The 15,536-nt window shown below is 48.4% G+C and overlaps 1 protein-coding gene across 3 annotated transcripts in view; it reads left to right on the forward strand.

Moving 5' to 3' along the window:
- The window catches only part of LOC122922038 (NACHT, LRR and PYD domains-containing protein 3-like), a 57,140-nt gene that overhangs the window by 14,454 nt on the left and 27,150 nt on the right, over window positions 1-15,536 (forward strand). For all 3 annotated transcript variants that reach the window (XM_044272452.1, XM_044272451.1, XM_044272453.1), the window contains 2 exons: window positions 477-542; window positions 2,974-4,672. In XM_044272452.1, coding sequence (XP_044128387.1) covers window positions 477-542; window positions 2,974-4,672 — 1,765 coding nt within the window. The remainder of the gene's footprint in view (window positions 1-476; window positions 543-2,973; window positions 4,673-15,536) is intronic.

Consider the following 15,536-nt stretch of genomic DNA (forward strand, 5'->3'; position numbering starts at 1 on the left):
GGACCATTAGATCTCGTCCGGTCCCTGTATAATGTGATATTTCCTGTACATTATGGGCCAGATTTATCATTCGCACAAATTTGCAACTTTTTTCTGCTCTGCACTATGCTCGCCAGTTTTCTGAAAGTGGGCGTGTTTTCTTATGTAAATGAATCTCTAGACAGATTTACTATTGGGACTATTTAAAAAGTCGCAATTTCACTCCAGTGAGGACCATGCTTATCTTATGAGACTTTTTAATAGAACATGCGACTTTTTCGTAAAGATGTGCGACTTTTGTAAAGCTGCTTACTGACAGATAAACTGCTACCGTCAAACCACATTTATTACAGTCTTAAAGGGCCGACCATAAATCCGACTTGGCTAAAACTGACTTTAGCCTTATGTTAAAGTGGAGTGAGCTGTCAGAGTCATGATAAATCTGGCCCTATATGTCTACATCCAGCACTGATGACGTCTGTATCATTTCTTATTAGGTGACATTCTGGTGGAGCAAATCCTGCTGGATGAACATGGACACCAACTGTCCCCACAACTCAAAGGTAAGTGAGCTTTATATAGACCTATTATAATACAACTGCTCATAGTTTACATTACATCTGTGACATAGAACATGGTGTTTGGACTGCAGCGCACTGTTATAGAGCAGGAGGAGCGGAGCAGATTCATATATAGTTTTCTGTGACGATTCAGTATAACTTGTATAACCTCCTCCTCATAGAGGGAAGGCTGTCAGTCACTGATAGGACCTCCTCCTCATAGAGGGAAGGCTGTCAGTCCCTGATAGGACCTCCTCCTCATAGAGGGAAGGCTGTCAGTCACTGATAGGACCTCCTCCTCATAGAGGGAAGGCTGTCAGTCACTGATAGGACCTCCTCCTCATAGAGGGAAGGCTGTCAGTCACTGATAGGACCTCCTCCTCATAGAGGGAAGGCTGTCAGTCACTGATAGGACCTACTCCTGATAGAGGGAAGGCTGTCAGTCCCTGATAGGACCTCCTCCTCATGGAAAGAAAACTGTTAATCACTGATTGAACCAACTCCTTGACTTCACAGCCCAGAATGTGCGTGATTTTAAAGCGTCCCTGTCAGCATGATTAACCCTCCAAAAGTCTGCACTTCTGCTATAGCTCTGCTGCTGCTTGCTGACCGGTGCAGGTGCTGATGACATAATTGAACGTGGAAGTAGAGGCTCCCTGGCGGCTACAGAGACAGAGGAGACAGGGGAGGATCGCTTCTGGGTTAAATGAGGTCATCGGCTCCTGTGCAGTATGAATATGAAATGCTCGGTAAGTAGCAGCACAGCTGTAGTACAGGCGCAGACATTTGGAGGTAGTACTCAGGTACAGAAGACAGGGAAAGATAAGGTGTCTTCCTCTATCAGTGAAATGTCAGGGTGCAGTGTTCAGGGCACCAGGGGGGCTTATAACACTACAGCACACCCCTCCGTGTTCCACATTTATAAAAGTAATGATTTCTATGCATTATTAATACCTAAAAAATATAATTTGTATGAGAGTGATCAACCCTATCAGGCACTATGGTTTAGTAGGGTTGATCATGCTGACAGTGCTGCTTTTAATAAATAAAGTACAAGTTTTACTGGATCTTTTCCCATAAACTATACACCAATCTGCTCAGCTCCTCCTGCTCTATGACATGCTGCCTGCATTTCATGTAAATTACACCGTACAGCACTGCAGTGTCCCAGGGGATCAGTAGTGTATGCTGGGCTTTGTAGTGCAGATTAACCCACTAACCTGGGATCCACTGTCGTCTTCAATCGGGGCAAATACTGGAACAGGCAGGTATTTAATGTTCGTGACGCCAGTGTCAATTAAACGGTGACACGCCGTGTATAGTAATGTAGAAGAATGAAGCAAGCACGGGATAGCCAACCAAAACTGGAACTTTACTGAATATCAGTGATAATCATACATGGACGCAGTTGGAAGCGCAGTTCCATGGAAGACAGTTGGTTTCTATTTGAATACAGTTGGTTCTTAGAAGTACAGACTGGCCGGTTATAGCAATGTTCTTTACAGAGTGTTAATTACAGGAGATGCAGTACAGGCGGCTTGCACACTATTCCTGACTGGTCCTGAAACATGTGACTTATTCTCCAAGGTCTAATGCCCTATATCTGGCGTATCCTTGAAGCTGTCTTTATCTAGTACCTCCTCTGTTATCTTGAGTACCTCTTGCTTTATCAGATGGGCCTCTGTTGTATTCTGTGTCCTCAGGCTGTTTAGCTATGCCCTCCTTGCTTCTATGAATACGGACTCAGGAGGGGAACCTGCTCCTCGGATCTGGAATCCGGTTACAGGGCTTACTCTACCCTCTCAGCACTGAGTCTAGAAACTTCTGCCTTCCTGAGCTAGGCCCTAGCCTATTTATACTGAACTGGGGGCTCCCTCTGCTGGCTGTGACCAGGATTGCCGGTAACCGGCCTGACTGGCTTAAAGGGAAATACACATTCAAATCTAGCAGTGTCGGGTAGCCTACCCGTATGCTGCAGCACCACCACACCTAGTATTCTAGTTAGTAACATGCAGCGGTGGCCCGGGCGGAAGGTCAGAATGTGTGTGTGATGGTGGTAATAGTACTCACAGTGGCTATGATCCTTCCTGGTACTCATTGGACCGAGCACAGTGAATAGAGCACCCTTTGTCCCCCTCCTGGCAAACCCTGGTTTGTGATGCCCTTGGTGTTGTGTAAAGTTATTATCCAGATTTATCGTCCAGTGTCAGTCTGTGTGATAAATCTGGAGCCGTGTCAGACGGTCTGGTCTTAGTTCACACAGTCTTACTTTTAGACACTATTAGTAAATCTGCTCCAATGTGTCTAGAAAAGTCACATGGACAAGAGTAGCTGGAAAATTCAGCAATGTACAGATATCTGCCATTTCTTCACCAAGATATTTAGTTCTGTTTCAGCTTCTTATCTTCACCTTTTATTTTCCTATTTTCTATAGAATTCCAGATCCGGCACAAGAAACATTTACATGAAAGAACTGAGAAACTTGTAGAGAACAAACCTCCAAGATGTGACCAGCGAGAGCAGAGTTTTCCATTCTCTACACGTTATGTCAACCTCATCATTGTCTCCACTGATCACTTCAGAGAACGCTCTAAGAATGAGCTCATAGAGACCGGGGTAAAACATGAGGAATATTTAAAGAGAAAACAAAATGAATTACTACGCATTTCCCCCAAAAAACTGTTCCGCTGGTGCCACCGATCCGAACAAGTGCCACGTATGGTAATGGTGAGCGGAGTGCCCGGTGTAGGGAAGACCACACTGATGCAGAAGGTTGTTTATGACTGGGTGAAGGGGGATCTCTATCAAAGATTCTCCTTTGTCTTTTTCTTCAAATTCCGCGAAATCAACAGACTGGATAAAGTTAGTCTGGACTCTCTAATCCTTCATCAGTACCCATATCTGGAGGAGCAGCTTAGTAACATCCTACAGGAACCAGAAAAACTTCTCTTTATATTTGATGGTTTAGATGAAAGTCGTCATAACATGGATTTCACATCACATCACTTGTGCTCTAATCCTACACAGCCCGAACCTTGTGGTCATATTGTGGTTAGTTTGGTGAGAAAGTCTCTTCTTGATGGTTGTTCTGTCCTAATGACCAGTCGCCCAACCAGACTGGCATCAATTGATTGTAGTGTTTTCCAGAGAATAGTAGAAATCACTGGGTTTTTACCAGAAGAACGACAGATGTACTTTCAAAACTTCTTCCCCGACGCTGAACTGGCAGAAAAGGCTTTTAATTATGTGAAGCAGTATGAGACCCTGTACACGTTCTGTTACCTTCCGTCCTACTGCTGGATCATCTGTACAGTATTATCCAGGAGCTTCCAGCCAACAAGTAGTGATCAGCCGGTGTCATTATTACCCAAAACAGTCACCCAGCTCTTTGCGATATTTGTCGCCAACATCCTGTCCAATCACAGCCTGCACAAAAGTGACGCTCAGAAGATCCTGCAGTCCATCGGATGGATGGCAGAACATGGAGTCATGAATCACAAGCTTATCTTTGAGGAACGAGATCTGGACTGTTTCCATGTGGACAATAAGTCACAGCTATTATCGAGTTTTCTGATGGAATCGGAGGAACCTGTGTCCTATTCCTTCTTACATCTCACTGTTCAGGAATTCCTCTCTGCCTTGGTGCATTATGTGGACTATTCTCCTAAGAAGTTACAGAAATCACTAAAAGATGCCAAATCCTATCCTGATGGACGAGGTGAGATGTTCCTCCGTTTCCTGTGTGGTCTATCAGACGGCACCACCAGGTCAATGCTAACTGGATACCTGGACAGACAAGCAGTTCAGGCTTCCACAGACGTAATCACTTGGCTGAAGGACTTTATTCTAAAAGAACAGAAGCTGATTGAAAGTAATGCCAAAAAGCGATGTCTTCTCAGTACATTTTTCTATCTGTATGAATCCCGGAATAAGGCTCTGGTGCTGGAATCACTACAATCACACGGAAGTCTTGACTTTTCTCTTGTTCACATGTCGGCTCTAGACTGCGCAGTGTTGGCATTTATTCTGGACACCTGCACAAATATAGAAGCACTCAGTCTATATGGATGTTCCTTAGACAATGAAGGATTAGAAAGACTTGCTCCAGCGTTACATAACCTGCAGAATCTAAGGTAAAATACTAATTATATTTCATCTTTCTGTAGTATTCTGGATCTGACAGATTTATTGTATGTATTAGAGATGATCAAACCGGTTCATTACGAACTTTGCAAAATTGCGGCTGACAGACCAACCCAAACTTTTTCAGGTTTGTTTTGGACAAATCCAGTAAAACAGCACATAGCGCCATTTACTGCACATGTCAGCGAGAAAAATCACTAGGGAGGAAGAAGGGTTCTCACATGATCCTGATAGGAAAAGGGGGGGGGGGTTGCCCTGATTGGCTCCCAGGCCAACAGACCGCCTAGATGAGGCAATCAGTACTGCAGCAGGCAGGGAGGTGCCCTGGCAGAACGAGCAGAAAGTCATTGTGTGGGGGGCTGTGAATGAGGGTGGTTGGGTGTCAATGTCTGTCAGGAAAATGATCTTAGGGAGTCAGGGGCAGAATCAAGCTTGTATTATACTGTCAGGGACAGAGAAGGGAAGGGATAGAATTACAAAGAAGAAGAATTGTGTGTGTAGAAATGGGACAGGCAGGGAAAGCTGTCAGCCAGGGAGTGAGCAGTGAGGAGCTGAGGCTTGCCGTGCCTCCTAGCAGAACTGCAGCTGCTGCAAACCTCAACGCAGCTACCGGCAAGGACAGCCTTTAATTATTATTTTTTTCATTTTATCAGAAATACATTTAAGGAGGGGAGGGGGGGGGGGTGGACAAAGAACAAAACTGTACAACACGTGTTTTACCATCAATGTAGCATTTTTAATTTGAGTGAAAAAACCTGAAATACTAGTGCAAACTCAGTGTCAGGGCATCTCCATATAGTTAATTTTGGGTGCTACCCTTTTAAAACTTTAAAAATAAATTATCTATGGGTGAGAACGTGATATTTGGCCTAAATCTATGTATTTCCATCTCTACACAATTACAGTTCATATTTTTGGGAAGCTGTTGAATTTATTAAAACCAGCAGGATAATATCTGTAAGTGATGACCTGACATACTAGGCCAAAATCTGTGCTGTTAAAGGGGTTATCCAATACATAAACTGCCCCCCCCCCATGTGCTGGGCCCCTCACATTGACTATACTTACCCCCCTGCCTGCGCCGCTCCTGGTCCCCACACCGCTGCTGCTTCTCTCCGTGCGCCGATGAAAACATCCGGAGCAGCCAATGGCAGGCGGGGACAGGGGCGAGCCTCCCTAGCATTGCGAGTGACGCTAGGGAGGCTTATCCCCGCCTACCATTGGCTGCTTCCCCCCCGACACCGAATGGTTTTATCGGTGCATGTGGAGAAGCAGCAGCGGTGGAGCGGGGACCCGGGTAAGTATATTCCCTGTGAGGGGTCCGGCACATGTGGAGGCAGTTTATGAAATTGGATACCCCCTTTAATCTTCTGACACTCAAAGCCACTTGCTCCTGATAAGGGGGAAACCTTGATCCCCGAAACGCGTTGAGCCACATAGCTGCTAATAAAGGTGATTTGATCTGAAGCACACTGCCTTGCTGCCATCATTCACTGAGACTCTACACACGATCCTGGCCAGGGGGGAATCGTCACAGGTGTTTTATGCTTACCCTGCTGACGACCCCCCAGTGAAGTAAGTGCTTCACTGGATGTTTATTCATCCATTTTTTTCCTTGTTTTTAACCTTTGTTTTTAACCTCTACCTTAAACCTTCTGTGTAAACCACAGTAGGGACCTCATTTTATTTCAACTATTTTATTTTATTTCAACTTAAAAAAAAAAATAAAGTTTTTTTCATTTGTATAAAAAGTCATTTATATATAAAAAGTTTTTTACCTATATGTATAATATGCTAGCATTTTGGCACCATGATACCAAAATTTTTTTGACATTTCTTAGTGCATTTTTGCTCGGTTTGGCGCCTTTCTGTACCTTCCCCCCACCCTCATTTTTGTTTTTTCAAAATCTACATTGAGTGCCCTTCCTGGACACTTTTCGGCTGCCACCCTTGCACTATTTAGACTCCAGTCACCACAACTGTCGGCGCCCCCGGTCAGACACAAGGGGATTTTCTTCTCCAGATCCTTTAGTGTCTGACTAAAACGCCCTCCTTTTTTTCTCTCTCTTCCCATTTGGAGAGGGCAAAATAATTGCTTAGTAGTTTGCCACCTTTAGTATTAGGCTACTTTCACATCTGCATTTTTAATTCAGGTTTTGAGATCCAGCAGAACCTGAATTAGGCTTCTTTCACACCTGCGTTTACATTTTCTGGTATTGAGATCCGGCAGAGGATCTCAATACCGGATAAAAACGTTTTTGTTTTGTCCCCATTCATGGTCAATGGGGACAAAACGGATTTGAACAGAACGGAGTCTCCAGAATACATTCCGTTCCATTTCCATACCGGAGAGCAAACTGCAGCATGCAGTGGTTTTCTGTCCGGCATGAGATGTAGAGCAAAACGGATCCGGCTTGACCCACAATGCAAGTCAGTGGGGATGAATCAGTTTTCTCGGACACAATAGAAAACAGATCCGTCGCCCATTGAATTTCAATGGAGTTCATGACGGATCTGTCTTAGCTATGTTAAAGATAATACAACCGGATCCGTTCATAATGGATGCAGATGGGTGTATTATCATGACGGCAGTGTTTTTGCTGAACCCTGCCGGATCAGGCAAAAATGCAAGTGTGAAAGTTGCCTAAGTCAATTTTTTTTATTTCGCCATCCATTGATACTGATTTTCATGCCTGATCAGGTTTCTTCAGTTTTGATTTAATGCAACCGGATCAGGCCGAAACGGAGTCATCAGGATGTATTAGGCTTCTTTCACACTAGCACTAGCAGGGTCCGGCAGGGGAACGCGATCTCATGAGTGCCGCCGGAAGTCCGCTCCAGCCCCTTCACTTTAATGGGGACAGGTCAGACATGCGGCCGGAGTGAATGGGGCTGGAGCGGACTTCTGTCGGCACTTATGGGTTCGTGTCTTCAGTGAGTTTGTGGAGAGGGAAGGACATCGTATTGCACTTTCCTGTCTTTAATTTCCAGAAAGCAGATTTGCAAACCATTCCATGCTTTGTGTGACTGTGTACATTTAGGCCCAAAATGTCAGGGCTTCGTAAGGGTTCCAAGTGAAAGACCAAGAGCCAGAATGTGGGTAGTAGCAGCACCAGCTATATGGCCAGAAGTAGTAGTAGTAGTAGGCCGCAGTTGTCTCTGCTGTCTTTGGAAAGGCTCATCATTATTGTTAAGGAAAAAGAGGCTGAGACTGTGGATTAGATGGCTCAGTCATCTTCTCAGTCACAGCAAGATGTAGTGGAGGCGACTTCAGAGTCTGACACCGTGCCGTGAAGCGAGGGTCACAGTGTCCCTCTTGCTCCTGCACCTGCAGCGTACCAGAACCGCAGGGGCATGTTTGAGTGAGTGTGACAACTAGTGTGAATGTGAACCGAGGAATGCGACAGTCTCTACTGACGTTTCTGCAGCTCCCTGGGTTGGCGTGCAGTGAGAAGGAAGGCACTGGATTCCTTCGGGGCACTCTCTGGGTTAAAGGGGTTCTATTGACGGATGGTGGTATGGGTTTTAGGTGCAGGAAAGGCAGGGTCCCTGATGTCTTTGTACCGCCAGCACCCTTGGGTGTAAGTAGATGTTGAGTTTGCAGAATTACACCAGTTCTCTTGACAAATCCAAGTGTTTTACTGAAGCTGATCCAATGGTCATCAATGTCCACAAAAGTCATTTACAGCAAGGCGGCTTCTACAACGGTTCAGAGTAGTTTCCAAGAGTTGCATAAGGGGTAGTTTTCCTCTATAGCAATAAATCTTCCTCTCTTATTTCTCCTGCCTGGAGGGATGCATTATCTCTGTCGTACAGTATAGTTGTCTACTATCTAATATACTTGTCTACAATCTCCGGACAGGAGGCCCTTGTGTCTATACACTGACGAGCAAAATGGTAATGATGTTTAGAACGTTTGACTTCTCACCATCCACTACAGCAGGGGTGGCCAACCTTACAGACGCAAAGAGACAGAAATAAAAAACGTATGACTGCCAGGAGCCACAAACTAGACATTCTCACAAATATGCATGTACGTGACAGTTTTACTGCAATTGAGTTTTCAAACATTTAAAAGTGTATTTAAACCACCTTCCCTACCTGTAATGTAGACAACTTTAGTGAGACTTATAGCAATCTTTGTTTTTCACAATGTGTTTCAAATCTGGCTTGTATTCAGTCGTTGCTACTCGAAGCAATTCTTTCACATGTGTGTCGGTAAGGCTACTTTCACACTAGCGTTCGGGCGGATCCGTTCTGAACGGATCCGCCTGCATTAAAATGGCAAAAAAAAAAGCTAAGTGTGAAAATAGCCTCGGACGGATCCGTCCAGACTTTCAATGTAAAGTCAATGGGGGACGGATCCGCTTGAAGATTGAGCCACATTGTGGCATCTTCAAACGGATCCGTCCCCATTGACTTACATTGTAAGTCTGGACGGATCCGCACGGATCCGCACGCCTCCGCACGGCCAGGCGGACACCCGAACGCTGCAAGCAGCGTTCAGCTGTCCGCCTGTCCGTGCGGAGGCGAGCGGAGCGGAGGCTGAACGCCGCCAGACTGATGCAGTCTGAGCGGATCCGCTCCATTCAGACTGCATCAGGGCTGGACGGCTGCGTTCGGGTCCGCTCGTGAGCTCCTTCAAACGGAGCTCACGAGCGGACCAGCGAACGCTAGTGTGAAAGGAGCCTAAGAACAGAGCGATGCTTTGATTTCACATGTTTCAGGGTGGAAAAACGAGATTTTTGTGAACTCACCTGTAAAATCTCTTTCTCGCGTAGTTCATTGGGGGACACAGACCGTGGGTATAGCTGCTTGCTGCCACTAGGAGGCGACACTAGGCTAAGAAGTGATAACTCCTCCCCCGCAGGCTATACCCCCTCCAGCCTGGAGAGAGCATATCAGTTTGTGCCCAAGCAATAGGAGTAGGAGAAAAAAATCAATAATGAAAATACAGTACACAACCCACAACTGACAAACATCAGTCGGAATGCACCAGAACTGAGGACCATACTGGCCCACAAACCGCCAATATGTGCGGCAAACAGAACACTGGGTGGGAGCTGTGTCCCCCAATGAACTACGCGAGAAAGAGATTTTACAGGTGAGTTCACAAAAATCTCGTTTTCTCGCTAGTATCATTGGGGGACACAGACCGTGGGACGTCCTAAAGCAGTCCACGGGGAGGGAAAAAAATCACACGCCCCTGGAGAAAAAACACCCCCGAGGATGCGGCATCCGCTGCCGCCCGCAAGATCTTGCTGCCTGGAGCAGCAACAGATGATGGCTAGGAAAGACCCTCGAAAAACTCGGTGAACTTGCCGGAAGACCAAGACGCTGCCCTCTAGAAGCGATGTCTGGAGTAGATGAACCCGAGAAATGACGACCGCTGGACGGCCAGGCCATCACTCCGCTAGGAAGCAACCGACAGGCAGACATCCCAGGAAAAAAAGCATCCCGTTGGAAGACGCCAGCTATGACAAGGACCTCCAAGAAAATCAGGCAGAAAACCCATACAGCGGAACGCGCCAACGCGCCAGATATGGACCAGCAAATCTCCGAGGCCAAAATAGATGGCTGATGGAGAGCCCGCCCTTAAAATACGAGGGAGAAAGAAGAGAAAAACCATGTCCGAGAAGACCCGAAAAGCGGTGACCTTCTGCCAGAAAGAAAATTCTGGCGGAGCACTGCCTGATGCAAATGACAAAGGACAAATGGACGTACAAAAAGAAGAAGAAGTCCCAGAGGGGGGGCTTGTTTGTTCCTGAAACGCCCCCAGCGATCTACCGATCGTCGGGGCGAAGTCGGTTGTAGACCACAACTGTGGGAGCGGAACCAAAATCCAGGTTCGCAGGATCCTCCTCTGGTTAAAAGAAACCGGTAATGGAAAAAAAACCAAAATTGACATATATTGACTTCCGGGCAGAGACCAAGATAAGAGAATACTCTCCGTGGAAAAAAATAGATCCCGGATTCCATAGCTATACAACCCATTGCCACCGGTCGAGGAGACCGAAGGGAAAAGGTGGTCATCAGTCCAGCTAGAGGAAGGACAGGAAAGAAAAATAGGGGTGTTCCGTTCAAGGAACGAAATCCCTACCAGTGGTGACAAGGTGAGACAGTCACCCGCTCAGCCTGGCTTGGGGGGACCGTAGTCCACCCCCGGAAGGAGCAGTGAAAGGAATGACCACCATCGCTTGATGTGACACAGAAGTAACCATAACTGAAGGAAGGAATCACTGTAGTGGTAGACGAGTGCCACAGGGACCAAGTAAACATATCTGACGGACAGTATCACCGTAGTGGTAGACGAGTGCCACAGGGACTAAGCTACCCAGTCGAGCGCGCCCAAGTAAGGTGCTGATAGCTATGGCACTGACGCCAATGCAAAACCCGAGTTGACGACACAAGAACAATAGTCGTCAGAGCAACGGACAGTTAACAGTAATGAAGACCATTGAGAAGTCAGGGCAAGCCCATTGCCATCAGGGACTGGCACTGTACAGATCTCTTGGTAATGAAATACACCCTTGAGGAGGAGCCCATACAAAGGAAGCTGCCAGAGTAACGCAAAGGCCACACTCCAGCTGAGGAGGATGCCACACCGTACAGGATACCAATCCCAGAGTCGGAAGAAACCGCCGTCTGACGAAGGAACTGTGCAATAGGAATGTTCAGTAGGAACCCTAGCATGTAGTGGAGATGCAAATACCCTTTGTACAGTAATAGCTACCGCCTGCTCCTCCCAGCGTAAAACTGAGGGAGAGGCCTAAGGACACCCAGAAGTAGCATGGAACCAAGCTAACTCAGTCAACCAGAGCCATTCTGAGGCATTCCATCTAAAAAGGGGGCAAAACCAGAGCAACCGCCGAAGCAGTGTCAGGGTAGGACCCCTATCTGAGGGGGCTGACCCACTGCCATGAGTTCGATCTCCGGCCCTTGTGAGAACTACCCTTGCTTTTTTTTTTTTTTTTTTTTTTTTTTTGTCAGAAGTGGGATCTGAACCCACGCCTCCATTTGGAGACCCGAACACCCATACACGGAAGAGATTAACTCTTGAGTCTGGCACATTAGACCACTCGGCCATCCTGACTTAGAGAACACGCTGTAGTAGTCAATGCAGAATGCCAGCAAAACACCCTCACCTAATGAGGAAGAGTGGTGGTCCAGAATACAGAGTCAGTGCAACCTTGGGCTCGCTGGGTCGTAATCCCAACATTTGTATAATGGCGTGCACCCACACGCTGTAGAGGACCAAGTTCTGACCGACCTGAACGGTGGAGGCTCATAGGGATGGGAATCTAGGGCACCTGAAGAGCTGCTGAGCGACTCCCTTAAGAGAACAAGGAACGACCTATCTGCGTCAACCACCAGTACCAGAAGAGACGGGAGGATACAGTATGGGAGCAGTCCCAGTATCCATATACCTCTAGATGAAGAGTACCAGGCACCAATGGCAACGACTGTTGCCGCGGCCCACCCGTGAAGGAAGCTACGGCATCTAGTGCGGAGGCTTAGTTGAATTAAAGCATGCATAGATGCTCAGTGATTTCCCGTAAGATGTAGAAGGGGGTAATGCCACGACCTTTGACTAGTATTCAGTGGTAGCGCAACCCTCCGTCAAGGAAGGAAGGTAGGGAGATAAACAGAACCGCATCCAACGGTAGTGTAACAACCCCCTCCCTGGAGGGGGTAACGCGTACTGTAAGCACTACCCTCAATGGAAGTGCAACCACTCCACCTATGAAGGGGAGAAAAATATATAGGGAGTACTGTATCCTGAGGTTAGCGCCAGTACCTAACCTATGGCAGGGGGTAATGCACCCAGTAGGAATTGACCCCTATGGCAGAGAATTACACCCCTATCGAAGAGGATAATGCATACGAATAGTCCTGTTCCCGGTGGGTAGAGAATTCCTCCACCTAAGCAAGGTGGTAATACTTACAGCAAACATTGCCACCCGCGATAAAGCCATAACGCCTCCTATAAGAGAGGCTAATGCATAACGCCAGTACTGTACCCAGTGGAACAGCAATCCGTCAACAACCGAAAGGGGAGACGCAAATGGCTGGCACTGACCAGTGCAAGTGCCGTCAGTCCACCTGTGGAAGGAGGGAATACAAAGGGTAAGTACTGTATCCAGTAGCAAAGCAAATGCCGCCTAAGGAAGGGGCAATGCAGACAATCAGTACTGCCGGTAGCATGGATGCAGTCTAGAAGGTTCATATCAGAGTCCGCAGAACTGTTCCCTGTTCCCTCAGAACCAACCCCTGTCAGAAGGGAGGGTTCTGAATATCACCCTAATGAGGAAGGATGGAGGTGCGGAGGAGACCGAGGAGGAATGTCCTGCTCGTGCGCAGCTCTACCTCTTAGCATCCAGCCATGGCAGTTGCAGGCTGTGACAGCGGTGATATAACCATCAAAACACCCAGGAGGTGGAATCGGCATCCCTACCTGACCACTCACAGGATTGTGTGGGCGGTACTCAATCGACCCACAATCCAGGAGGGTGGATTGGGAACTGCCAGAGGTCCTCCATTGGATTGCGCATGTGGATTAACAACCAAATGACCCAAGAGGGTGGATTGGGAATCCAGCAGCTGTGTTCCCCTGGCTTGTGCAGGTGGAGCATTATCAACCAAACGGCCCCGTAGGGCGGATTGGGAATCCTGCATCTGTGTTCCCCCCGGATCCGTGCAGGTGGAGCATTATCAACCAAACGGCCCCGTAGGGCGGATTGGGAATCCTTCAGATGTGCTCCCCCGGATCCGTGCAGGTGGAGTATTATCAACCAACGGCCTCAGCGGGCGGATTGGGAATCCTCAGATGTGCTCCCCTGGATTTGTGCAGGTGGAGCATTAATCAACCAAACGACCCCGTAGGGCGGATTGGGAATCCTTCAGATGCGCTCCCCTGTATTTTTGTAGGTGGAGTATTATCAACCAAACGGCCCCAGCGGGCGGATTGGGAATCCTCCAGATGTGCTCCCCTGTATGTGTGCAGGTGGAGTAATATCAACCAAACAGCCCAACGGGCGGATTGGGAATCCTGCAGATGTGCTCCCCTGCATTTGTGCAGGTGGAGCATTATCAACCAAACGGCCTCAGCGGGCGGATTGGGAATCCTTCAGATGTGCTCCCCTGTATTTGTGCAGGTGGAGCATTATCAACCAAACGGCCCGTATGGCGGATTGGGAATCCCTCAGATGTGCTCCCCTGGATTTCACCTGTGGTGGCCTATACACCAGACGACCCAGAAGGTGGTCTGGGAATTCTTCATGTGTGCATTCTCAACTAAACAGCCCCGGAGGGCGGAATGGGAAACTGTGAGCAATCCTGCCCTGTCCAGATAGGACATGGGCCCAGCCCCATACCCCACCACCAGGGTGGACATGCCGGCAGGAAGGGGTTAGGGTTAACTTCCTAATCTAAGGTAATTGGCATGCAGAAAGGGGACACTCAGATAATGCAGTGCCGGCTGCAAACAAACGACTTGCCACAAAGGGTTAACCCAGCTCAGAGGGCCAGATGCGGAGATCAGCGGGGCACCTGGGGGAGGAGCGACAGCTAGTCGGGGAGAATCCGCGCCAAAAGGACGAACCCGCCCCCTCCATAACTGGAATGAAAGTTGCGGCCTAGGAGGCCGCAAAAGCCGGGACATAAAGTTCGGCACACAGCCGACCGGGCGGTACTGCCGGCCGGTTACCACAGCGGGGCCTGAAGAGCAACCGCCGATGTCCGCCCACTGATTTGGAGGGGGAGTGTCCACTCTCGCTGCGGGAACCCATCCCGTGCCGCTAAAACAACTGCACGGGCTGAATCCCGGTAGGCCCGAAGTGGAGCCGGGGGCTAAATTTTTGGCGCCGGCCAAACGAATAGCCGGCCGGGAGTGGAGTGACCGGAGCGGCGCTCTGTAAGTGCCCTGGCTGAACATCGGCCGCGGGAGCTCACCCCGCAGGCCGTACAACTGGACCAGAATCTGAGGAGAACCGTATGGACAGAAGCCCAAACCTACATTGGGCCTGAGGTAATGTGGGGCCCTCACCATGAATGGCCCACCTGAGGAAAAAGGTCCTCCATCTTATGATGAGGTGACCGGGGGGGGAAGGGAGAAGGGGGAGGGGAAGGGCCGAGGTACTTACCCAATACGGACTACTCACCCCATCTTCATCCTCTTCTCTTCACCCTTTCTCAGAGTACCAGCAGGGTCACCTCTTCAGCCGCTGGCACACGAAGTGGCAGGAGACTGGAATGGCGGAGGGTCTCGCCGGATTCAGGTGACCCCCTTGGCTGGCGGGAAGCAGGGGAGCTGGGCTGCCCTGGTCCACTTTCGTTTCTTGGGGAGGGCGAGCGGTGAGGGATTCCGACACCGGCCTTGCTCCCGGGGTAGACAGAGTGGCAGGCGACTCTGTTTCCCCAACCTAAAAGAGGAAAAAGATAAAATAATAAAAGTAAGCCGCCCTGCAAAAGCAGGGAGGTCTGCCTCCTACGACACTAAGCTAAAAACTGATATGCTCTCTCCAGGCTGGAGGGGGTATAGCCTGCGGGGGAGGAGTTATCACTTCTTAGCCTAGTGTCGCCTCCTAGTGGCAGCAAGCAGCTATACCCACGGTCTGTGTCCCCCAATGATACTAGCGAGAAAAACAGATTCACAAACATAGGTTGAGCCAAACATTGACAGAAGCTTAAGTGCAGCTTGTTTTACATTGGGATACTATTCCATAGGCACAATTTTCCAAAACTCCAGGGTTCCCTCACTCAGAATTGACCTGAGTTGGACATCTTTCAAAAGTTCAATCATCTTAATTTGAGTTGTTGCTTCATCTGTCACCAGTGGGGGTTTCAAACAATCGG

Source organism: Bufo gargarizans, chromosome 11 (assembly GCF_014858855.1).
Source record: "Bufo gargarizans isolate SCDJY-AF-19 chromosome 11, ASM1485885v1, whole genome shotgun sequence".
In the NCBI taxonomy this organism is placed as follows: domain Eukaryota; kingdom Metazoa; phylum Chordata; class Amphibia; order Anura; family Bufonidae; genus Bufo; species Bufo gargarizans.